Source organism: Monomorium pharaonis, chromosome 7, assembly GCF_013373865.1.
Source record: "Monomorium pharaonis isolate MP-MQ-018 chromosome 7, ASM1337386v2, whole genome shotgun sequence".
Lineage (NCBI taxonomy): Eukaryota > Metazoa > Arthropoda > Insecta > Hymenoptera > Formicidae > Monomorium > Monomorium pharaonis.
In genome coordinates this window covers 8,841,720-8,866,343 of record NC_050473.1, presented here as the reverse complement: position 1 = coordinate 8,866,343, position 24,624 = coordinate 8,841,720, and the positions used below count along the sequence as shown (strand labels likewise).

General features: G+C 45.1%; 2 protein-coding genes across 2 annotated transcripts; one reads left to right on the top strand and one right to left on the bottom strand.

Annotated features, from left to right (window-relative positions):
• Window positions 1-2,068: 2,068 nt before the first annotated feature.
• LOC105838414 (POU domain, class 4, transcription factor 1-like) lies at window positions 2,069-3,659 on the top strand. The gene is made up of 2 exons (XM_012683958.1): window positions 2,069-2,159; window positions 3,238-3,659. The coding sequence occupies exons 1-2, from the start codon at window positions 2,069-2,071 to the stop codon at window positions 3,657-3,659; spliced, it is 513 nt and encodes a 170-aa protein (XP_012539412.1).
• Window positions 3,660-20,949: 17,290 nt separating this feature from the next.
• Window positions 20,950-24,619, bottom strand: LOC105838425 (WD40 repeat-containing protein SMU1). The gene is made up of 8 exons (XM_012683977.3): window positions 24,292-24,619; window positions 24,145-24,211; window positions 23,925-24,068; window positions 23,485-23,599; window positions 22,761-23,403; window positions 22,576-22,677; window positions 22,153-22,489; window positions 20,950-22,081 (listed from the first exon to the last, which is right to left on the bottom strand). Exons 1-8 carry the CDS (start codon window positions 24,315-24,317, stop codon window positions 21,983-21,985), a joined length of 1,533 nt encoding a protein of 510 aa, XP_012539431.1. The 5' UTR covers window positions 24,318-24,619; the 3' UTR covers window positions 20,950-21,982.
• Window positions 24,620-24,624: the final 5 nt, after the last annotated feature.

Here is a 24,624-nt window from a genome sequence, read left to right as displayed (position 1 = left end):
GTTTGACTTTTCGCATGAAAGTCACGTGTTGTTTCTGAGCAGCGATTTGTATTATATGTTCTGAAGGATATTCCGAGCCTTTCTAAGGTTTTCACAGGACTGCCGTAGGATCTCCCGCTCGATTATCGCAAATTAGATTTGATTGCGCAACGGGAACGGTTGGGAGGAGAAAACTTCGACCCGGATCGTTCATCTCTCGATCGAGCCGCTCGAAACCGCGCGGGCGATAGCGCTGTATAGGAAGGGTTTTCAACCCTTGGCCGGTCGCATTAACACCCGAGGGGCCGATCGATTCCCAACCGCAGAGATTCACCTCGGTTTTCCCCCGAAAGCCATAAAAATAAATAAAATGCCCAGTTTTCGAGCCATAACGTTAACGTTGCCATATCGGACGAAACGCCCCGGTTTCCGAGCTTTGGGATAGTTTCGATCGATTCGGTCGTGGCGCGATCGAGTTGTGGGCAGGATATTTTTCCCACGGAGTCGGAATCCTTTCTAGATCGTCGGACGCGGACGCACATGTGCGTGCGTGCGTGCGTGCGTGCGTGCGTAAATTAAGAATTTCATTTTCCACTAGAAGACAAATGTTTTGCGAACAGGAAAGAAAACGAGAAATAAATAGTCATTTAATTTTCTCGAATATTACTACGAAAAGCAAAAAAAGGAAAAAAAAGAGCAAAGGAGAGGCTACAGTGGTGATTCACTGATGATCGGTTATTCATCGGTACGTCTGTCCTCTACCGAAGGAAGATTACCAAAACATCGCGACAATCTCATTTGCGTGAAGAGAGAGAGAGAGAGATTCTTTGTAGCAAATAAGCAAATTCGTGAGGCGATTTACACATCTATGCGATTTACACTAAATGTTTCTCCCTCACGTCCGGCACAATGCCAATAACGTTCCTGATTAGCGTCAATGACGGGATAAATGGCTAAACGTTTTAACTTGTCGGTCGGCCGTGTCGCACAATGATCGGCCGCCGCAGGCTGATTTTTAGCGATTTTTTCGACGAACCGACCGGTGCGCATATTCCGGTCGCCATAGAAATGCTAACGCGGCTTAGAACTATCAAAAGGACCGCGCTCTTCTGCCACAATGATACGGTGTCGTTCGGCGCGATGCGGCCATTGTGTTTATATGCCTCGCGTGCCATGCGACTTTTGCTCTCCCGCTCGGCCGCGCGAGAATGTTACAAAATTAGTGCGAGAAATTTGATTGCGGCCCGCCGTTGTCGCCCGGCGAGAAAACGAATGAGAGGATAAGCATATTCGAGAAAACGATATACAATTCTCTATGTGTGAATCTACCAATCGTCTCCGAAGGTCGTCGGCGAAGATCCGAAGACACGCTCGCGCGACCTAAACGAGGATCTAAAACGAAGAAGAAGAAGAAGAAGAAATAGAAGTAAAAGAAAAAGATAAGGTAGTTCGAGAAACTTGATTCTTCTTTTACGGGAGCCTGTGGAAAGGAAAGTGAATTTAATCAGTGCTTATATATAATTTTTCGTCGTTCTTAAACACGTAGCGTGTGCATAACTGTCTTAACTATCTTACAGATGGACGTGAATTCGTATAGGCAGAAGTATATTTCTTCTGATGCGAAAGCCAGAGTGTTTTGTGTAGAAAACGGATTTTCAGGCGACAACCGGATGAAGCGGAACAGCAATTACGGTGAAAAAAAAAAGAGAAAAGAGTCACGAGAAAGTTTATTCTGTGACGAGTACAAAGTATAATCGAGTACAATACACGGATTAAGTAGGAACACCACAATGTCGATCGATCGTGTAAACATGTTCCCCGACACGCTCGTCGTCGCGATTAATGCAAATCAGCGATTTTTCGGGCCTTAACACTTTTCGGACACGACGTGCCCTACGTCTACGAGCGTGCGATGCGCAACACGTGTGAGACAAACATGATTCCGTGCCGTAATTATCCCGACGCCACCGTAGTACCGTGACGGACTTCCTAACAACCCGGGCCGAGAGACGATTGTTCGAATCAAATTATCGCCCGGGGTCGGCACGCACGCCCGCGAAAATCGATAATCAATAATCTACTATGCGCTATGCGCGCCGGGATCGGATGCGTCTGCACGAAAATCGCCGCCGTTCCTGCACGAATCGCAAAGACCGCAGCCGGGGCCCTATGTCCCGCAGGTATGCATATATACACATGCATTCGTTGCATTTCCATAATTCAAAAGCGATCCCCCGTGCCGTTTAGCAAGACGCCGGGGATGCGGCGGCCTAATATCGCTCCCTGCCGAAAGCATTAGGTTGCATTTAGCATTTCTAGAAAAAATTAGAGGACTAAGACAAGAGACGCGAAATGTATGCGCAAATTAAAGGAAATCGTGTGCTGTCGTAATGTTTGTATCCGGCCTTCTCTGCGAGAATAATAATGACACGAAGGAGCCGCCGAGGAGCAAAAAGTTTCAATAATGAATTATTGAAATTCTTCACGATGCCTGTGTATACTTAAGCGTATAATAAAAAGTATCAAAGCTGTATTTTCTTACATTTTAATGTTTTGTCTGTGCTTTGATACGATTAACTTTGATATGATTATGTAATCCACAAAATGTATGTTCGAATGAGGAATTTTAAAAAGCGTACAATAAAACAATACGTAATGTAATAGGAAGAAGTAAAAATATTCTATTTTTAATTATTAAATAAATTTTAACTTTTCTTTATTGCTGCAATTTTTTTTTTAAGAATGTTTTGGCTAAAAGTTATCGAAAGTTATTTAGAAACTGCAAGCTTCTTGGATTAATTCTTCGAAAATTTTGATTGCAATCGTAAATTCCCGAATTTTGCTCTAAAACCAATTGCAAAGGGCAAAACGATGAATTTATTCTTACAAACGTTTTTACAATATAAATATAAATAAGGAGGTCACAAGTATCATATATAATAAGTTAACATTTATTACATTCAGCTTCAGGAAACGTAAAATTAAATTTGCTGCTTTTGCGAGAGATTGAGTTGAAAGTTGTCGTTATTCCAATACTTCGGCCACTAGATTTGAACTCCATCAGACATTTTGGAAAATTAGAAGCTTTTAAGAATCAGCAGGTGAAATACTGAATATTCAAAACGTAGAAACGTTACTTCAGGAATACGTTGTATCTCGCTTCGGAGGGTATATACCGTGCGCGATAGCAGGCGATCGGGCGAAAGCGAATCGGGCGAGAGAGACAGACAGGCATAACGAGAGTTTTGTGTCTTTAAGCACACGAAGGTGCCTCACCTCGCGTGTTCGTTAAGCGTGACGGTGCCGGCGGCGGTGGTGCGAACCGTGACGGCGGTGACGGTGGTGGTGGCGGCGGCGGCGATGGTGGTGGTGGCGACGGCAGTCAAGGGAACGATCGGAAGCAACTTAAGGGCGGGGAATCGGAATCGAGGACTAGCAGCACGCGCCAGCCACACGCCTCGAGTCCTCCTCGGGCCTCCTCACCTTCGTCCTGGGCTCAAGGAAACACGTACACCTGGGACAGTTGGCAAGCGGGAGACAGGAGGGCCCCGGGATCGTCTACTAGAACGAGCCTCCTCTCTTCGGGGAACCGACGAATCGAGTGTCGGCGGCGACGCGCGATACCAAACGATTACCAGTCGTGTCGCTCGTTACGAGATGCGGCCTCGGGAAAGGGCTAATTAAGTACTTCCGAGCTGCGTCTCCGATTGATCGCGGATCTGCGAATCGCGTCGTCCCCTTTGACCCCTTTCGTCAGTCGCGATCGTCCTGTGCTACTATTTTATTTTATACTTGTACATGTTACGTAAATACAATTCAAACAAATTAAGAGTACGCCTACGTCAAGGCGTGCAATCAACAGAGTCGGACTTAAAAAGATTTAACATTTTGCGTCGATGAATGCATTAATACCAAAGCTCGAGGTAGAATAGATTGGTGCGCTGTCGTTAATAAAAATCCCATCAGATGTTGTCTTATAACGTGGTAACGATCGGAGTCGGGTCGGGGAAATGGGCAGAATAAATGACGTGACGTCCTCCTACGTCTTCCACAAGATAATCTCCCGAGAGCGAGCGGATCCTCCATACGTCACGGGCGCGCGCGGCACCGCGTCCGCACATATGTAAAAATGCCTAATAGCGGAAACGGAGGACGCGGAGCACCAAAAAGTTTGGTGCTTACCTGGATTTCTTTTGGACGGTAGTTTGGCGGGCGCGGGTAGATTAAACCCTCGAAAGAGGGAAGCGGGTGCGGAGAGGCCTGCTGCTCGCCGTATGCTCTCCATATGGCCCCTGTCGTCCTCCCTCGACAGGGCCAACCCGTGCAGCGATCGCGCGCGCCTCGTCCTCTCTCTCTCACCCCCTCTTTTATATATATTATACACATATATCTCTTTATGTGTATATATGTTATGGCCTTTACCTTAATTCTCACTACCCTCGGAGACGACGGGGTTCGGGGGCCCATGCGGGGCCCATGCCGGTACGCGCACCCGTGGCTTAGAAGAAATCGTGCCGAATCATGACGCCGGAAATCATCCCGCGACGACAGTCGGAGTAGAAGATGAACCTCCCCCCCTCCTCCCCCTCCGAAAAGGGATGCGCTTTATCCCCGAACGTTCCCCTGCTTTTGTACGACGCTGACTCGAGGAGTGAGAGACCGAAGAATTTCGCAGCTGACTGACTTCTATATTTCTCGCGATATCACAATGGTACGATGCCGCCGTATTCGTACCAAGAAAACTCGTTAGGTTATTTTTTTTTTAACCCTCGAGAACACATTGAAGTAAGATTCTCCAGTGAGGGCGGAAGAACGTCAATGTCCTGTCTCGCGCCTCTCTCGGCGATGATGCCCTCACCTTCCACCAACACGGCACCGCTGTTCTCTGTATTATCTGAAATTGGACGGACGGACGGACGGACGGACGGACGGGTCGTGAGATTTATGAGAGCGGCCCAATTTAGGACGGGGGCCCTCGACGAGAGATCCGCGCGCGGGATAAACGCGCGAATTAACGATTTCATAAACCGGTAAAACCAACAAACGCCTCACGAGCGATTCGGAGCCGACGGCGCCGCCGCCGCCGCCGCCGCCGCCTCCGGATGTGGGCGGCGACGAGTTTTCGATAGCCCGACCGGACGTTTTATCGCGCGGTCCTCGTGAGAACCCCGTTTGAATTTCCGTTGGCGTTACACAAGAGCATCCGCGCGCACTTGCATTTCATTTCGAAGTCTTGATATCCTTTCTTCAATAAATTATTCCTGATGCAGCAAGCGAGCGCTGAAAATGACGTAGAGGTCATCGTAGAAATTTTGCCTAAGTGAAAAATTGAGTCGAATTAATTTAAATCGGTCGCTCTGTTCTATTTGTACGATTGTAACGTCGTGGCGAAATATCAGACGAAAACTGAAAAACAACTGAAGGAGAAATATAATTCGGATATCGAATATCAAACCGCGCGGGTTCGCAGCTTTCCCACAGGCTTTCCGAGGAGAAGGCTTTCCGGAAAGCAACCCGCGATAAACTCCCGATCGTTCTGCCGTCTCGTGTCTCCCGAGGCGACAAATAGCTCGAGATCTGGATCGCGTCGGGTGTCGGTGGAACCGGAGGACGAAAACAGCGAGAGGCTCGTGAGGTAGCGGAATTTCTCGTTTGGAAGAGACAAATACCCGGCTGATCCGATCCGCGATAAAGTCCGCGCGTTGAAATAGGTGCGAAGAGAGACCCCGGGACCCTACCGCCGGAGATCGTACGTCGTCGTCTCGGCACCGCCGTCCTTCGATCCTCTCGTTTTCTCCCGCGTTGCTCTTCACCCCTCCCTCCTGGGTTTTCGCCAGTATCGAAGGATACGATCAGATTACGATATTCCCGCCGCGGCAGCTCCGAAACTCGGAAGGGTGGAGAGAGAGAGAGAGAGAGAGAAATTTACAAGGATAGCACTTTCCTCACTTCGGAATATCTAGCGAAGTTCTCCTCGATCTATCCAGAAACGCATAGTTAATGAGTGGACGAAAAATACGCGTTTGGAAAATCCGAAGGCGGCGGGTCCCCCTTTTCGCCGGTTGTCCGTCATTAACAAACGTTCCGGCTGGTCGCGAAAAGAAAGGTTTCGGTGAAATACGATTAGTAGATAACACCTTTCAGATTACGCGTCGCTGCCTTCCGAGACGCACGCTTATTAATTGTTAGATCAAACCGATTGTTGAAGGTCCCGTTGCGCGTTCACATCCCGTGAGGAATTCCCTCGATTCTTGTCGATTACCGAAAGATATAAAAATTTCACAGATTGTTCTTTTAGTTGGTATTATATAGCCAGGATTCTTAATTATATAATGTATCTTCTTCAGATTTATTCGTGCCATTTTCTTTTTCATTTCCAAACATGTGCGTTGCGAAATTGAACAAATTAGTGACTTGATAACGGGAACTAAATGGACATTGATAATTCGTTTGATGGGTAAACGACTAACGACAAGAAAAGCAGTTTACTGTATCAATAACGCGGAGATCCGTTCGAGATAACCGTCGCTTGCCCGGACGATTCGTGTTGCGTCACGTCGTGATGATGTTTCCGAGGATCAAAGACAATGACGATGATCGGTGATGCCACCGATTTTTCTATCTATGAACAAGCGGCGTTACAGGTGTCGAACATTCCCGTTGGGACATCGGACACCGCGGGATCGTGTCGTACCTCACGTTCGGGCGTGTCACTCGGAATAGCCCGGGTGGTCCGGTCGGGCTTGTTTCGGGCCCTATCCGTACACGATCTCGGTTCGATGGCGACGATCGAAGGTTACTGACGCTTATTAAGCGGAGTGCGTAGATGCGGAGCGGACCGCGGCGATGAAATTCGGCCCTGTGTAATGCCGAGAAATTACACGCTTCGAAACGCGCGCCCGTCAAAAAAGTTAGTCACCTTATTTCTTCGGGAGAAATCAACGTTCCATCAGATTGTCGAATTATCCGCGGAAAGAATTATAGCTTTGCTAAAAATTTAACTGGACACGGATCTGAAGATAATTTTCGTTCGATCATCAAAATAATTCTGAAAGAAGCATAATGCTGCAAGAGATTTTGACATAATACTTTAGCACATTTTTTATGTAAAATCGAAAGAAACTGTGAATATAAAAAAAATATAGTATTTTATCATTGAATTTTAATGATTAAAGAATAATGCTTTATTACATGCTCCTAAAAATCTCAGCTTCGGAGATTTCAATATTATTACGTGTTTTTTGGATTTTGATATTTTGCTTGCAACGACCACAAATTAAATCTTCACCAAGAAACATATATTTCTAGCAGTCGATAAAAATAAACAATAATTTTCTCTCAAATAAAAATGCATTTTGTGAATAAAAAGGCAACAGAAGTATGTAACATGCAGTTATAAATACACGATGTAAAATTAATTTCTATCTTGAATGACTCGACGACAAATGTACGCTAAGATAAGAATCTCGCGCAAGTGCTACTTGAGATCAATCTCAAGTCGTCCGCGTTGCTTGATCGCGCGTACTCGCGTCATTCACTCTAAAGTAGATACGATTAATTACGTATTTACGGCTATAGGAGATAACGGTGAAGAAGTCCGTTAGCGTTAATAGTGGAAATATATCTTCGGACGGGTGTCAGTTCGTTGTCTTGGCTCGGGAAGAACGAGCGGCAGCATCTGTGCCGGCTCTTTCTGGCTGATCTTGAGCACGAACGACAGGTGCCTAAAGACTTTTATCGCGCTACGGCCTCGCGCGTTATGACTTCGTACGGCTTCGCGTCTGTCTCTGTGTTCGTACTCTCCTTGCTCGACTCGTGCGCGATGAGTCTCCTCTCTTTATGATCGTATTAAAAACAACTTCGTCTCTTTAGCAGGTAGCCCGAGAAGGAAGCTCGTCCTCGCGATGATCGACGACGAAAGCGTATCTTTTTGCAAGCGGAAGATACTCCGGTGAAGTGCAAGAACCTTTGAATACAAATCAAGGAGGCTTTTAATAAAAAATTAATATTATGATAATTAGTAACCATAAACGGAGAGAAGAATTTGCTAAAATATTAAAAAGTTTAACTAGATACAGAATTGAAAATAATTTTGTTGAATTATCAATTGTATCTAGCTAAGTTTTTGAGACAGATGACACAATTTCTTTCGTGTGTTTATGATGTCGAGATATAAAAATGTGTGCCTTAATAGATGCGAGACATCCTATTAGCGATACATACTTTATATATATTTTATTCAATTTTTCACCGGATGTCTTTCGATCGCAAGAAATTTTTGGAGTCCCCTTTGCATCCCTCTCGCCAATTCATTCTCCTTGACGTATATTGCTGACGTACGATTTAAGCAATTAAGAGATCCGTTCCGGAGATAAGCAAACGATTTGCCTGCTTCCGAAAGCTCATTGCGATCCGCGTGAGGGGGAGATGTTCTTTACAGCCTGCAGCACGATGCTCACGGTGCAGTCACGTCCGTCTCGCGGTTTCGCGCTGCAAAGCCGCAGCTCTCTTACGCGGTCACACGCATTGAGCCATCAAGTCAGAATATATTGAGGAAGAGGCGGTTCGCTTATTACAGACGGCACACTCGGCTCTTCCTCTCTCCTCCGCGGCCACAAATCAAATAACACTTTACCTTGACCGATAGCCAGAACACCTCGGCGGAAATAAGAGAGCGGCCGAGGCGCAGCTTTGCGTGTAAATGACACGCGCGTACGCGCAACGCTAATGCACGAAGCTTTTACGAGACGTCTCCGCCCTGCTCGTGTGGGAACGTGCTTTTCCTTTTGCGGAACAATTCGTTCGGAGCGAAGACACGCACCGCCATTAAAAACTTGTGTGACAAAATTAGAATTAAAAGTGGATACATTAGAAGGGATTTCCAGAATAGAGTCGGTAAATCAATAATTGTTGGAGAGTTGCGAAAAATGTCGAAATCAAGTTTCGTGAAATTAAATGCAATTATTAATTTTCTTGTACGCATCATGCATAATAAAATGATTCACGTCGATGTTGGCGTCAAAGTAGTTTAGTGGAAAGTAAATGCATTCTTCATATATTCATTTAAGAATTAAATTCATTATTATATTCAATAAAAAATTAGAAAATAAAATGAATAAAGGGGGAACAAATAAACAATCAACTCATTTCTCCTTTCACAAGAAATGGGTCGTGTTCTACATAAGTTTGGAAACCCCCGAAATTAGAACAGTGACGTGACAAATTAAAACTACGTTTTGCATTGTAAAAGGCAAATCCTTCGATTTGTGACGACCTCTCTTCTCGCACGCATCTCAAGCCGAAAGTATTACAAATCGTTAACCTCTTTATATAAAACATGTCTCGCGCGAAATGGCGCGCGATAATAATCGCGTTGATCGTTCACGGGGTTTCTAAAACGTAAACGAGGGATATCCTCGACGCGCGTGTTGCTGAAAACTTACTGTGATAAATAAGCCGAAATATCCTCTCGGAGCCTATATACGGAACCATCTTAAGCCGGCCGGCTATCCCTGGCGAGAGAGAGAGAGAGAGAGAGAGAGTTAAAGGCGCGCGCGAATTATACGCGGAACGGAGGGAGGTGGGATAAGCCGCTAAGGGAGAAAATTATCCCGTCAAGATATAAGGCGAAACGACGCGTCTCACGCACCGACGCGTCCGCCCACACCTCGCAACCTCGTTAAGGGGATCAACCTCAAAGGGGACCCCGCGATAAGCGGAGGTGACCCTGTCAGCGTTTTACCACCTTTAGCATCTTTACATTGTAATCCGGTAATTGCCGACCGGGAGGAGGTTGTCATAACGTTAACCAGGTTGGATCCTAACGAGATCTCGTTTCTCTTCGCCTCATCGCGTCGGGGAACAGCGAGTGCCCCGAAAAAGCCGCGGGAGGAAGGAGTTGTCGTGCCCGGTGAACACCCCATACCTGTCCTCCTTCGCGCCGCCTCTCCCTCCCCCTCTCCACCCTTTCCCCCGTCTGTCAATCACGCTCGCACCTCTTTTATGGTAAAAAACGTAATCGTGCATCGCACCGGCTCGACGTTAATTGCCTCTCGTTTCTTTATACATGGTCGTGCGGCCAGTTATCAATCTCAGCCTCGGCAGAAAGCGTATCACGCTTATGAGATTTCGTTGTTTGCTCGTCAAATTCTCTCGCCGTCTGTGCGTGTCTTCTCTAAATTTGTAACATTTTGAACGGCACATTCATTTTCCCTCGTTTGGCGCAAGACCCTCGAAGAGAAAGAGAGAAGAGAGAGAGAGAGAGAGAGAGAGATTCTGTCCTCTCTTCATTATCCTTCGTCTCTTCGATCGATCATAGTTCGCAGCTTTCCGCGTATTCGGGAGATCTTTCTTCGGAATACACGTTTTTTTCTTCCTGTTTATCTAGCGGATAAACGCGGTGGATCATTTGTCAGCGGAAGAATGGAGAACACGCCGCATAATATGCGTACATGATAATGCAAATTGCTCGCAGCATCTGCGCGCGCGTAACGGTATGCGACGACATTACGCGCGGGGATTACATCTCGGGTTTCTCGCGCGCGGCTAATTATCGCGATAGCAATGTTATTGGCCCGCGGGATTAAAAGCGGGCCACGTGCCATTTATCGCGTAACGACAAGCGAGCGCGGGGAGAGGAGGGGGGGGGGGGGCAAGCACACGGCGGCACGTGCATTGCGGTAACGCAGCTGCGTGTGGACGCGCAGCATCGCGGTCCACTTCATTTTCTCGACCGACCGTTACCCTATTCATCCTATTATGATAAGTACTTAAGAAAGAGAAAGGACGCCGCGCGTGCGTCATATTATTTTAATCTAATATACACGCGCGGATCGTACCTTTGCTTACTTTAGAATGAACTGTTCGAGATGAGAAGTTCCTGCTTTTCCGCATGTAACGGAGAAATTAACGGCTTATTTCTAGAATATGCAGGATATTATAATTAATTAATAATTTTAATATTATTATTATATATTATTATATAATTATTAATTAGGGGAGGAAGAATATTAATAATTAATAATCATAAAAAGGCGGTTTTCGTAGCTAGAGTGTTAAAAAATTTAACTGGATGTCTGAAAATAATTTTAAACTATTAAAATAATTATATAAACGACTTTAAAACATGATATGAATAAACTGCAAAAAGTTTTAACGTTCTAGCAATAAATTTTTTACATGTACTCTGGCCGTTTTGTTTGTTTCTACGTGAATATAATCGGGAACGAACAGGTACATTTCGCCGACGATCGGGCTTGACTGAAATTTGACAATCAACACGCAATAAATGTCGTGTTTGTAGCTGCAAAAAATATTGACATTATTCTTTTTCTCACATGGTCGTGTCTGCACGAGCTCGGTACATCCGATCGGACGCCGATCTGGCCCTAAATTCGCCGCTCGGGGCCCATCAATGTCCGAAAAACAAACAGCTCCTCCCCCTTCGTTATTTTATATACGCGCCCGAGCTCGATAATCAAATAACGTCGATTCGATCGAGCGCAGGATCCACATAATTAAAGAGTACACATAATTACGGCCTCCTTTTCAGCCCGGAGTGTATTAAGTTATTATTAGTTATTAGTTGCTTTATTAGATTAAGTAAGCATAGAGGCCGTGGGCCCCGAGCTTAAAATAATAACTCGCGTGTATAAGAGAAACTCTCCTCGCGAACGCTCATCACCTCCTTGTCGTTCAGCGGGTACTCTGTTCTCAGAGAACTCGATTCCAGAATTGCCATTTTGTCTAAAAGAATACAATTGAGCTCTTATCGCGAGATGTGGCATAAAAGTTTCTATTCCCTCCCAATTATTCTCTGCGTACGCGTGCCCACTTTATCCTGGCCAACGCATCGACGCTCCCGTGAGCTCCTATCGCAAATTTCCAAGGATCAATATTATTTCGCCTCACGGTGTTTCGAGGCGCAGCCGGGCGTAAAAGGGCGTCGGTAGCGGCGTTTGGGAATTCTATCCGGAATCCTTGCGATGCCTTTCCCGCGCGGAAGGCAGGAGGAAGAGGATTGTCGAATATCGACGGGGCGCGGGGGCCCCTAAAAAAAGAAATGAAGGAAAATAAACGGTGCCTCCACGCCTTCCCGGCGCGTCGACCGGACCGAAAAGGACAGAGGGACGGAAGGGGGAGAGAGGAGAGGGGGAGAGCTGCGAGATCGAGACGAAGGGTGCCCGCGCTCGAATCGATCCGATCCGCGCGATCCATCCCCGGAGCGGATCGCGCGATGGTGATGCCTCCTCGATTGTTACGAATTGTCTCGTGAAGGAGGGCCCCTCTACGTGTGTAAAGATCGCCCTCCGCCTCCTCCCCTTTCTTCCCGAGCGTGCCGTGGAGCTCGCCGTGACTCGAAGCACAACACTCGAGCGTCACGACGACGGACGACCGAAAAGAGAGTTCGATCGATTCTCCTTCGGGAATCTCTCTAGCGTGCCTATATATTTAGCATATCCCCCATAACTGACAGCATGTTATTTCACCAACAAATAATACGCAAGAACCATTGTGGATCCGGGGCAGGAGAGCACTCGAGCGCTCGAGAGCGCCCTTAAACGCTTTTAAATACGCGCGCGGGTTGCAGCGGGCGACCGGGTGACCGGGAGGAAGGGCCCCGTCGAGCGAACGGTAGAGGCGAGAGGGGGAGCGAGAGCCGGGGTGGAAGGGCTCGTGAGATAGGGCGACTGGTGATCCCCGACCGCGCGAGAGACCACGAGACCTGGCCTTTGGCTACCTGCTAAATTACTACTACGACCGACTGCAACGAAGAGGGACGCGACGATCTACCGACGACGTAGGAATACCTCTCTCCCGAGCCACCAATTATCGCGCGTCGATGGGGTCCGGTCTTGTACGCGTGGCCCGCCGCCACGGCTGTGTCTTCCTCCTCCCTTTCTCCTTAGAAAAAACGTCTCTATTGTATTTAACGGCGAATTATCCGCTGTAAAATACTTTCTTGATTAACACGTAACGTAAGAATAATTAAATATGTATGACAAGTTGATTTGAAAACTCGTGCTTCGTTAGATGAAACTTGTAACGCTCGTTTGACGACGGCATTGATACAATAAGAAGCGCGCGAGGAAACGAATTCTAAATTAAAACATCATTTCAATGCGGGAACTTGATTCGAGTTTGAAATTGGTTGGACAAACGTTGTAGCACAAGCTGAAGGTACGCTTACGAAGGCATCAACGTGAAAAATTAATCGCGCGCCATGCAATAATAATCTTCAGCCGCCTTCCGCGGAGAGCGGGCGATGAAAAAAAAAAAAATTACTTTGTGTACTGACCGCGTTTATGCGGAGCGCCGAGATTACGCCTCGCGGATCAAAAGGGTTGCGTGCTATCGATAAGCGGCGACCGGTTGAGTGTTTTGGTACGTGTCGCCCCGTCGAGACCCTCTTCGTCGCGGAGAGCTTGCACGGCCGGTGCAATAAGACCTCAAACAATATAACGCTTTGATCGAGCCCATAATGCTGGAAGTACCATTGACGCACTCCAGCAGCACAACGGATCGTTATAGCGTCCGCGTTTCTGGTACTCCTGGGCTGGAAAGGGAAAGGGAGAGAGAGAGAAATTCGGGGCTGAGCCTCCACGTTCACCCCCGCTCGCGTCTCTTCCTCCCTCTCGTATCTCCTTCCTCCCTCCGTTCCTTTCTCGAGATCCGCCCGTCCGTCCTTCCTTCCTTCCTCCTTCTACTCTCTTCGCAGCCTCGTCCTTCTCTCCCTTCACGCCGGTTCCCACGGTCTCCTCGACGTGAGGTAAAAGCACCACCGACGCACACGTGCGCGCTCCTATAATCGTAATTATACGAGAGTAGAGAAAACAACGGGGCCGTGCGCGCTCATAGCCCGCGCGCACTCGCTTCTCATCACGGTGCACGTGAACGACCGCCTTTCGCGTGTCAAACATTACTTAATCCGTCAATTGCAAGCGCGCTCGATCGCGATCGCACACTCGTCAGATCGCCAGACCTTTTTGTGCGGGAAAGAAAACTACTTGCTCCCTGACGAGATTGGCGCAAAGTATTGCCGGATGGATTTTTAGAAAAACATTCTAGATAAGATTACGTTTCCTCAATGTTTATAAGAGTGTACCTTTAGCGCGGCTTGATATCTATACGTCGTACAACGGATGTTACAATGTTCGGACTAACGTAATATATGTTTAGATAACAGCTGGACGTAGACCGGAGATGGACGCGTATATGAAACGCGTATTGACGTCCCGCCGTGAACGGCCACACTTCCGAAATGAATCACTCAGTGTGAGATGACGGCATGGGAGATGCATGCGCGTTTAATCGCAAGAAGCGACCGCGGTGGCATGAGTATAATTAATAACTAGGACGCGGGTGTAATAGACCGGTTTGAACCCCCGCGGCTCACGAGACGAGACGAGACGAGACGAGACTGACGGGCGTAAGACTCTCCCTTTCGTTTCTTGTCTGATGAAGTCGTCGGCAATTATATTACCGAGCAGCACTTTGAAGATACTGACGCGTCCAATTGTAAGTAGAAAAAAAAAACAGAGATTTCAGTTCGTATTGTAACATACTTAACATCACTTTGCTGAAATATCTACAATCACAATTTTTTTGTAGTAATATTAAAAAATAATATATTAATATCAATATATCAATATATGATGTATAGTTATGAAACACATTTCTCCAAACACAGAATGTTGAGAGTTTGTTTTATGTTGCATATTGACAAAATATTGAAATTTTTGCAGAAAAACTTGATTGGAAATAAAAATACATGTCAGTGATCACATTTTCGGGGGGAAAAAAAACCTGTGTTTGAAAAGATTCACTGGCCTGTTATCGACAAAATCAAATTAAAAAATCTAAATAAAATTGTAGTGGAATAACATATAAGAATAATTATTAATAATAATTATATAAAAATATGTATATATAAATCGACCTAAACTTTAAGCTCCTTCCTTCTCGCCGCTTCTATCATAACTTGTCTTGTACACCTCATTCATTTCTCATTTGTATATATTACGGATGATATATGAAGTAAATATAATAGAGCTCTTATTTCATCACCTCGTAAAGATATCGTCTTCCGAACTGTCCCCTACGCCTGCTCGGCTACCCGCGTGAAAGAAGTTTTCTCTCGCTCGTCCTTTCCGCTCGTAATCCGCACAAGTAGGACGAGATACGACGCGCCTAAAGTATCGCGTCACAATGAATAGGATTACTATTAGCGCCATTTAGCAGGCGTCACCCTTTGAGCACCACGGCCACGGTGTTTTATGTGTAATCCGACGCGCGCGTTTCCTTCTCTCTTTCTCGGCTCGTTATACTTCGCGCGTATATTTCACGAGATTAGAATTGTCAAAGCGCGCCTAATTCGCGCCGCGCCGCTGCGTTTTTCGTCGCTTCGCTTTCGTCCCTCGCTCGCCAAAGGAAAGAAGAAAGAAGAAAGAGAGAGAGAGAGAGCCCTCTCGGACCCATCTCTGCCGACCCTTCTCTCGCGTGTTCGATCGCGCGTTAACTGCGAACACGTGTAAGCCGATTATACGCGTACTCGTGGAGTCGAGTGTATAATCGAAAGATGAAATAGAGAACTCGATCTCTCCGCGCAGAAACTTCCCGCCGAGTCACCGGCACCATCGCACCGCCGCCGCCGGTTCGCACATTAATCGCCAAAGTCGGCGATTAAAGTCGCTCGCCAATCTAAACCTCATGCCACAAGTGCGTGTTTGTAAACCCTAGTATTTCGTATATTCGCCACCTAAAATAATAGGATATGCAAATAGGAGGAGAGTATCGAGTCTTTTTTTCTCACACCCGCACCTGTCCCGCTACACCAGTTCTACAATAATATTAGTTCAATATTATTCCCGCGCGGAGGGAATAGAGTCGTCGATTAGGCGGGCGAAATGCATGTAGCGAGAGATGACGTCTAGAGCCGATGATAGCTAAATATTTGTTCTCCTGTCGTTGCCATTGCCGTTCGGCCTGGAAGAACCGGTGCCGAGTCACGTCCTCTCTAAAGGGATTAACACGTAGACGAATGACCCTCGAGAGAGAGAGAGAGAGAGAGAGAGAGAGAGAGAGAGAGAGAGAGAGAGAGAGAACGATTGCAGTAGCCGAAAGATCGAAAATTGCAATGTTCGGTAGAAAAACGGGGAGCCACGGCAACAATTAAGGCTTCCGAAGACCGAAGTCATTGCTCTCCTTTCTCTCTCTCTCTTTCTTCCTCTCCTGCTCCCGTCCGGACCTACGTCGAAGACGGAAAAATTCCGCTTAATTGACGCCCCGGGGGAAAAAATTGATTTTCGGAATTTTCGAGGGGTCCGCCTCGGCTGAGAAAAGGACTCGGAATCGGTGTGGTGGCCCCGGAGGCCATTTCGGTGATTTGTAATGCCGCTTGAGAAAACCGCTGGCCTCGTTTGTGCGCGACTATCTGCCAAAGGGAAACCGATGAGAGGAGGGGAAAAATCTACCCGAGAGAGAATCGTAATAAAGGTCAGTGTCCGTCGGGGAAGTTACTAATTGAGGAATTGGGATTTTCGAGAGTAAAACGGCAAGTCGAGTCACTCCTCTTTGAGAGGAGTGGAACCAAAGCCTGGATGAATCTTCGCCTCGTTCGCCTACTTTGGTGTCGTCCTTATGTCGGACACAGGTAACGTTGGAAAGAGAGAGGGAGAGAGAGAGAGAGAGGATCGACGTCGTGATGCAGTTGTGCGACGCAGAATTTTCCCAAGCCTCAAACGAACACGGAGCGCCTCCTCGAAGCATCGGTAGCCTAGTGATTAAGGCGCCCTTCGAAACGAGGGGGTGGTGCCCGCGATCGAATCACTGGAGTTGCCGGCCCCGCGGTACGAGACAGTTACGAATGCTCTCGTTTGAAAAAGTTGACCGAGTTTCACACGGTCGCCGCACGATACACCCCTATAAGGAATGGAACACGATGAGCAATGAGTTCATTTAATCAAAGCGAGCGCCGGTGTAAAATTTTCTCATCGGAAAAAGTAAGGTAAACACGTGTAAACACGAAATACTACGGTTCTACCGCTCTTTATTAAGTTTACATTGTAAAATTGTTACCAAATTTTTTTTTTAAGATTAATAAGTAAGATTCGAGAGACTCATTGATTTAACTTTACAGCGCTCCAGACTTTTGGGATTCCTCCGAACTGACGCCGGTGATTTTCGTGAATCGTCGCCGGTATTAGCGGTGAATGCCGGCAGATTAGCCGGCGCCGAGAAGAATAGGCTCAAAGACGGGTGAAACAATCGCGCGCCCTATTTTGAAATGTTCGTGCATTGAAATCGTCGGGGTTATACAATGGATACGTTTTTCGTTGGCAGTCCGCGCGAGACAATGAGGCCCGCGCGAACGAGGCCGGCGCGGCGCAACGCGGGGACGAAGGTGAAAATGAAGGCCTATAGCTTAACAATGCGGCACCCTCCTGCGCGACCGAGTGGCCTCTTCGAGATCGAGAGCAAAAGTTTTCTCACACATGTCCGCGCTAATCCAATCGGCCGATCGATTTCCTCGATCGCGGCAGACAGGCGTGTTACGCCACGTCAAGTTGTTACCGATATTCGTAAACGAATCCTGGGGAAGAAAGGAAGGTTTCACAAGAAGAAGACCGCGGCTCTGTAATCCTCACTTCTAATTCTCGTTGGTGTTCGATTCTCTTTCTGAACAGCGGAAGAGGCTAAGATTGAACGAGATTGACAAGATCGATATTTCCCGATCGGAATACATCGGAAGGAAGCGAGATCGCCCGTTAAAATCGCCATTTAGGGCAAACGGTGCGTGCGTACGTAACGTGCAAGGGTAAATTACACGATGCATCGCGCACGATCGGCCGAACGGCCGCCCCACATTCCCTGAACGCTCGCCGGCCCCGGCGAATTTCGGCGCTCGCCCGGTCAGCCGGTTCCCAATGATTATCCACTTAAATCGTGAAGTCGCGAGCAATTATGTGGGGGTGCGAGGGTTAATTCGATAATTGCGTTATACTCCGTTCCGCGAGTAATTGCCACCTTTCCGCGAATGCAAATCCCTAACCCTCTCCCCGCCGCCGCGTTACCGCCGAAACCTTACCATCGTCGGCTCAACTACACACGACGATACCCCATTTAACCATTTTACTGTCTCGTTCGCTGAAGTCTCGCTGATTGCACAGTAATTAACGAAAAATCTGTCACTAATTTACTCTAACATAAATATATATTAATATGAAATTGTATTTTTATTCGTCGACCCCTTCGATCAATTCGCGAACGACTTGTGTATGAAAAAGTTTGTCACTTTCTTCGCTGTAGTTTTGTGATACTATAATTGAAATTTTACGAAGAGAAAAGATTACTTAATGTAATTTATAATAAAGAAACGAGGAGAACGAAATCAGTTATCTGTTCGCACGTCTACCGAATTCAGAACAGAGATCCTACAATTTGACTGCTTAGTCGATTCAAAGTCGATAAATTTTCTTCTCTTTGGCATCATTTGTCTCACGCATAACGTTACGTTGTAATCCGATTATCCTACAATTTCGTACGCTATATACTTCTCATGTATCTGTGAATCAATATCTGTGAATAGGAATTTCGCGCGCGCGTCAAATTGCGGCGGGAGCGTTCGGAGGATCAGAGAGAAGCGAATGGAGGAGAAGAACACGAGAACGAAAGAAGCACAGGAAGATGACGACGAAGAAGAGGAAGAAGGGGATGAAGAAAGAAGCGAATCGAATCGAGCGCGTTCGGCTGCAAGCGAAGGTTAAAAGAGGGGAGAAGCACGCGTCCGCCACGCTCCCCGTGCACACACCTGGGGCCAGTTGGCGAGCGAGAGGAAGGCCCTTCTACCATTGGGCCCACAAACCAAAATGTCCAATTATTAACAAATTATGATCGCGAAATTGGGGAGTCTTCCGGAAATACGGAAACGAGAAGCTAGGCGAGGAGCGGGGAATCCGCGGCCGTATCGCTAATATCATCGACGACGGAGCCCGCAAGATTCGCCTCAAGTTATTAAGATCGGTAATAAACAGCTTCTAATTACTGATAGACATGAGAATAAAATGGATGTTACAGTTTCAAAAAAATATATATATGGCAGATCGATTATACCGTTAAAAAGTGACTTATGCGCGCGTAGGAGTGAGAAGAGGTGCTTCTCTTACAGATTGATCCGATAACATTTGAAGGCACTCGTACGACATCACGTCGGAAGAAGCGAAATTAGTGGAGCGAATTTCCTTTTGCCGCCGAAAGAGGAATCAACCGTTCGTAGTTCCTCCCTTGCGATGGAGGGATTCGCCGCGTCTTTTTCCCCGGCGCTCTTTACCGGGGCACCTGCCTCGTCGCTCCCTCGTTGCATTTCGTTACGTAATCGCGCGTCGCACTCGATTCCCTTTTGCTCCAAGTTCGTTCTCTCGTCTATGTTCGATCGAAATATATTCGTTAATCCCATAATCGACGCGATTGTGTCACGCGCGTAAACTAAACCGCGTCTCTCCGATAGTTGCGCCGGTGTTGCGGTGCCGGTATAACATTAAAGAGTGGCATCTGGTTTTGCGGTACACGGCCGGCGTATATACAGTTAATTCGACCGTTCGAAAATCCTTTTACCGCACGTTGGAATATGATTACACGCATTTCACTCGGATACAAAACAGTCCCGCAGACACGCGGCGCGTTGCGCCTAATCGTTCCGAGCGTGCATCCTCGCGGTAGGTCTCAAACACAGACGCACGCAAAGTCGTTGATTATCCCGGCATAGACAGCCTCATTCGAGGTTTCTGAACTGTTTTCTTTGTGCTCTTATAACTCTTAGGTATATCGAGAGAGATATATCGCGGGGACATACAAAAAAATCAGTAAAAGTGTAGATATAAAGTATTTAAAAAACTGTTTCATTCTTGCTAAATTAGTTCACTTTCGCGTTTGTCTCCTTAACTTATTCAAAGCTAATTTTAGGTTTTGCATGATTAAAGTAATATTAGAATCGCCAAAGTAGCAAAGAGAATAAAAAATGTCAAAATGACTGTGATTGTTTCCAAAACTTAATCTTTAAAAGTGTATTTTCCGAAAATTTTCGTTTACTGCATTATGTAAATTATAAAATTGATGAATTTATTTTGCCCCTTTATTTCTCTTTTCTTTCAAATATATTTTTAAATAGTAAATGTTGGTTCTCATTTGAAATGTTAGTTCTAATTTTAAACTAAAAGATTAATAAATAAAATACAACAGTAAAAAATTTGATAACTGCTGTTAGAATTAGATTGCACTTGTTCTCATTACCAATAATTACGATAACTTTTGTATAACAATTCATAAGTAACATCAAAGAGCACGTAAAGATCGCCGGCGGTGCCAGGCATAACTACAAGGAAGAAAGATCGCCGATGAGACCAAGGTCCAACCGATAATTGGACCAACTTGGGCCAACTACACCGACAGGAAACTGGAGTATAAAGTGAAAAACTCCCAATGACATTAAAGTCGCATTAGCCAGGACTGAGAAGGAAGCGGAACGACTTTCCGGTCCATTTGTTTTCACGTGTGGATTACATGCCAAAAGGGCCGACAGTTCACGCGGTCTTTCTAATTCCGTTCTATGGAAAAATTCCGCCGATCTCGTATACTTGTGTCATCATAAATGACGGGTTCTATACCATTAGAAGACGACGAAATGAAGCGAAAAAAAAAACGCTTCATGTCCCAATAAAAAAACATTAATAAATTATGGAAAATTATCGAAACACATGTACAAAATATAAAAACAATTTTTTTCTCTTTACCAAACAAAATCAAAAGTTTTATCGTCTTGTGAAGATACTTAATATTAAAAACAAAAAATCTTGTGTAAGTTTCATCAAGAGATTTATACGAACAATAAATTGTTTTTATATGAAAAACAAATCCTGTTTTTCTCTTAAATAATTTCATCAGCTTTTATAAAAAAAAAATTTTTAATTAAACCAAGTATATAGATAAAATTAGAATTGCTTATATAGAATGTAAATAGAACTATTACGAGGTCCCTTATGTCATCGACAGCAGAAGCGAGGATCCCGTTTGAAGTAAGATTTTCGATCAGACCCATGTTCTGCGCATCGACTTGATTAATCGCCGTCCCGTCCGACCGGATACATTTTCGCGCATAAAGTTTTATAAAGATATTAACGAAAGGTTGCTTTCGGTAAGCGACCTTAAGCGGACGCGCGCAAAAAGGAGCAGCAGGTCGGTGCTGGTTTTGGCGCTGTCTAAGACGCCTGAGCCAACCACCGATCGTACGACCGATAACCCGGTTAACCCTACCAGTCTGTTATTATAATATTTGCCGAGCCGAAATATAGTGATTGCTTATTTGCTCGGGTCCAATTACGTTCAAGCGCGCGCCGGCTAATGGCCCGCGCTACGTGACGACGTGTAGGGAGATAGGTCCGAGAAGGAGGTGCACTTAGTTTCGAACCTGGCCAACCACCCACCCCGTATCCTATCTACCTGCCTCGGCTAACGTCGGCGACGCTATAACGATTAGGTTCGCACGATCAGATATAGACGAGCGTGTAATGTCTATTATTGCTCGCGAAGAACGCGTTACGTTGAATGCTTCAGCGATATCGACGATTTTTCCGTAAAAATCACGCTTTCTTTCCTTTCCTCATTAACGCGCTCGGTTCCTAACGAGAAATAGAACAAATTGAAGAAACGCGAAGAAAAGCAGTTTATAATTTCGGCATTTCAGGTGAGAAAATAGCCAGTCTTATTTCTTTTTCATTTTAAAAGTATTGAAATTATGTATATGTGCGTATTTGTTACATTGACCAGATAGTATTATGATAAAAGACTAAATGGATTATCTTACATAATATAACTAATCAAATTAATAAAATGAATTTTGGGAAGTAGTAATGGTCGCTGTAAAAATGCTATATTATAATATACGAAGACAATATTTTTTTTACATTCTCCATTCATATATAAAAAGAAATAAAAGTTTCTTGATATATATTTACGGCTTCCACAGTTTCAACAAACCATCCTCACTATAAGAACATAACAAATTTTGATGGGGATGATGTGCCAAACCGATGACATCCTTCTCGTGTATCTAAAAAGGCCGGGACGTTGTTTATCAAGATAAACAAATGTCATAACGAAGAAATTGTAAAAACTACTCACATTCAATGTCCTCTCGAGCTTTCCCGACGACGTGGAGAAACAGTAGAGCACGAGATCCTCACCGACGCAGTAGATAAATTCGCCACGCGGACTCACAACTGTAGTCACGAAGTCACCTCCCTCTCGTTTACCACTGGAAAACGATCTTACTATTTGTCCTTGCATATTCATAATCACTACAGTGTTAGAACGATTGCACACGACAAAGTGCTCCGGGTTTCGAGGAAGAAGATGTATGCTGTTCACCGTGAGATCAGCAGCTCCTAACGATTTGTAAGTGCCTATGCATTCGGTGGTTTTCAAACTCCAAATTTTCACTGTTCCGTCCGATGATGCGCTACAAAATAAAGAATGACTCTCGTTTTGCAAAAAAAAATAAATTATTAATTTCCCATTTTTGTCAAGAATGTTTGTGATAAATACCTAATTATATTGTGACCATCCGCAGAGAAAACGACTTCATTGACAAACGAGGTGTGACCGCGGAATTCCTTGAGTGTTTTCCCAGACTTAAGGCCGTGTATTCTGCGAAATTTATTCATCGCTGTTAATAATATTATACTTATTTTTAGAGGATATTCGAAATAATATAACTCTTTCTATTTTACCTTATAGTAGTATCGAACGAAGTCGACAATATTTGACTGTTATCTCTGCTAAACTGTAAGCAAGTCACACCCTTCGAGTGCGCCTTCTCGAATCTCCTCAAGCACTGTCCACTCTGTACCCTCCAGACCTTAATTTTACCATCTTGACCGCCACCTGCCAGCATCTCACTGTCACGACTGAACGACATCGACAGAACCGCCTGCTCCATCATCATAAAATTGTCTTGCGCCTGGTATTTTAAGTCCTTTCTGATTTTACCGGTTGTGAAGTTCCACACTTCGATAAAACCGTCCACTGAACCGGTCACTAGGTATTGGCCATCGGGCGAGAAACGCGCGCACTCCACGTGTGATTTCTGACCAAACTTGATTTGTTTCGATAGTTGCGTCGGGTACTTCTCGTCCTCCTGATCGCGAACTGCCGCTTTTCCTCGGAACAGATCTATCGTGGTGCCGGGAGGTAGTAGACCCTGATGCTGCTGCCACTTCAGCGCCTGTCCCAATAGAGCAAGCAATCTACTGGATGGTACTACCGATACTTCGCCGGCGAGGGCAGTGGCTATGTACGCTCTTCGTTTCTCCTTTGTGCTTCCGTCAGGATACGCCTCACGTGGATCAAAATATGAACGTGCAAGTAGATTCTCTACATAAAACATTATACAACAATTACAAAATAAAAAAAGAAATTTTGATCAAATAAGACATACACAAATATGATATATACCTAAGTGAATGTATCTCTCTGGTTCCTGTTGCTTCATCATGATCATGGGATCAGTCTGTCTCAATAAGGAACGTGCAGCACCTAATTCTCGTAGCTCAATTAATTCTAAAACAACCTAAATAATAAATTCTATAGATATCATCTTGTAAGAAAGTATAATAATGTATTACAAATCTTTCACTCAGATTTATCAAAAAACCAACAAAATTTTCTGAAATAATTAAAGACTATTACATTAACCTTATTCAGTATCTGAACTGAAAATCCATTTAATTTATTTTACTTTAAGAATTCTGTTTATTGAGATATTAAAATATACTTTATTTCAATTCTAAAAATATACTGTAATACATTATTTATTTTTAATATCTTTATAGTTAAAAAAATATTAATTAAGTGGGCCTTATTTAGCCTTTAAACATTATAGATTAATGTGTTACCTGTTCATACAAGTCTATAAGTTTCTTATCAGGTAGCTTTAATGACTGTATAGCTTTCAGAACGGTATCCCAATGGCCATTATTTATATCTGCCACAAATCCATCCACACTGTCCACAGTATTCAGCGATACCCCAGTTTCTTCCTACAAAGAAAATACATTGTTCAGAAGGCGAACGATAAGAACAATCTACCTCATTAAAATATCAAAGAGAAAATACCTGTAAAGTCTGCAGTGTCTTCACGAGGTTCGCCTCCTTGAGATACTGCTGTATCAATCGGATCACGCTGAAAAGCAAGAAAATTACGTTACACGATTCATATTTATTGAACAATTTATTGACGAACTCAAAAATCGTTTCACTCACTCGGCGGATTCAATTTCGATCGACATCTCCGGGTATCTCGCAATTCACACACGCAAAACGAACGTTTTCGTTTCGACGCTTCTAGAAAGGTTATATTCTAGATAGTCTCCGATGTCCGACGACGATGCGGTTGACCGCGCGTCCGCATCGCTTTTGAATGCGAAACGTGGAAGCGAGAGTAATCGCAGCCGCTCGAACGTAATGGGGTGTCGCGTTTGTGCTGGTTTGTACGGCCGCGTCTCCTTCGGGGAAAACAATCCCCCGTTAACAAAAAGTCAATCTGAATTTCGCTAGCACAAGAGCACAACACCGCGCATTACCTCGGCAAGTGCC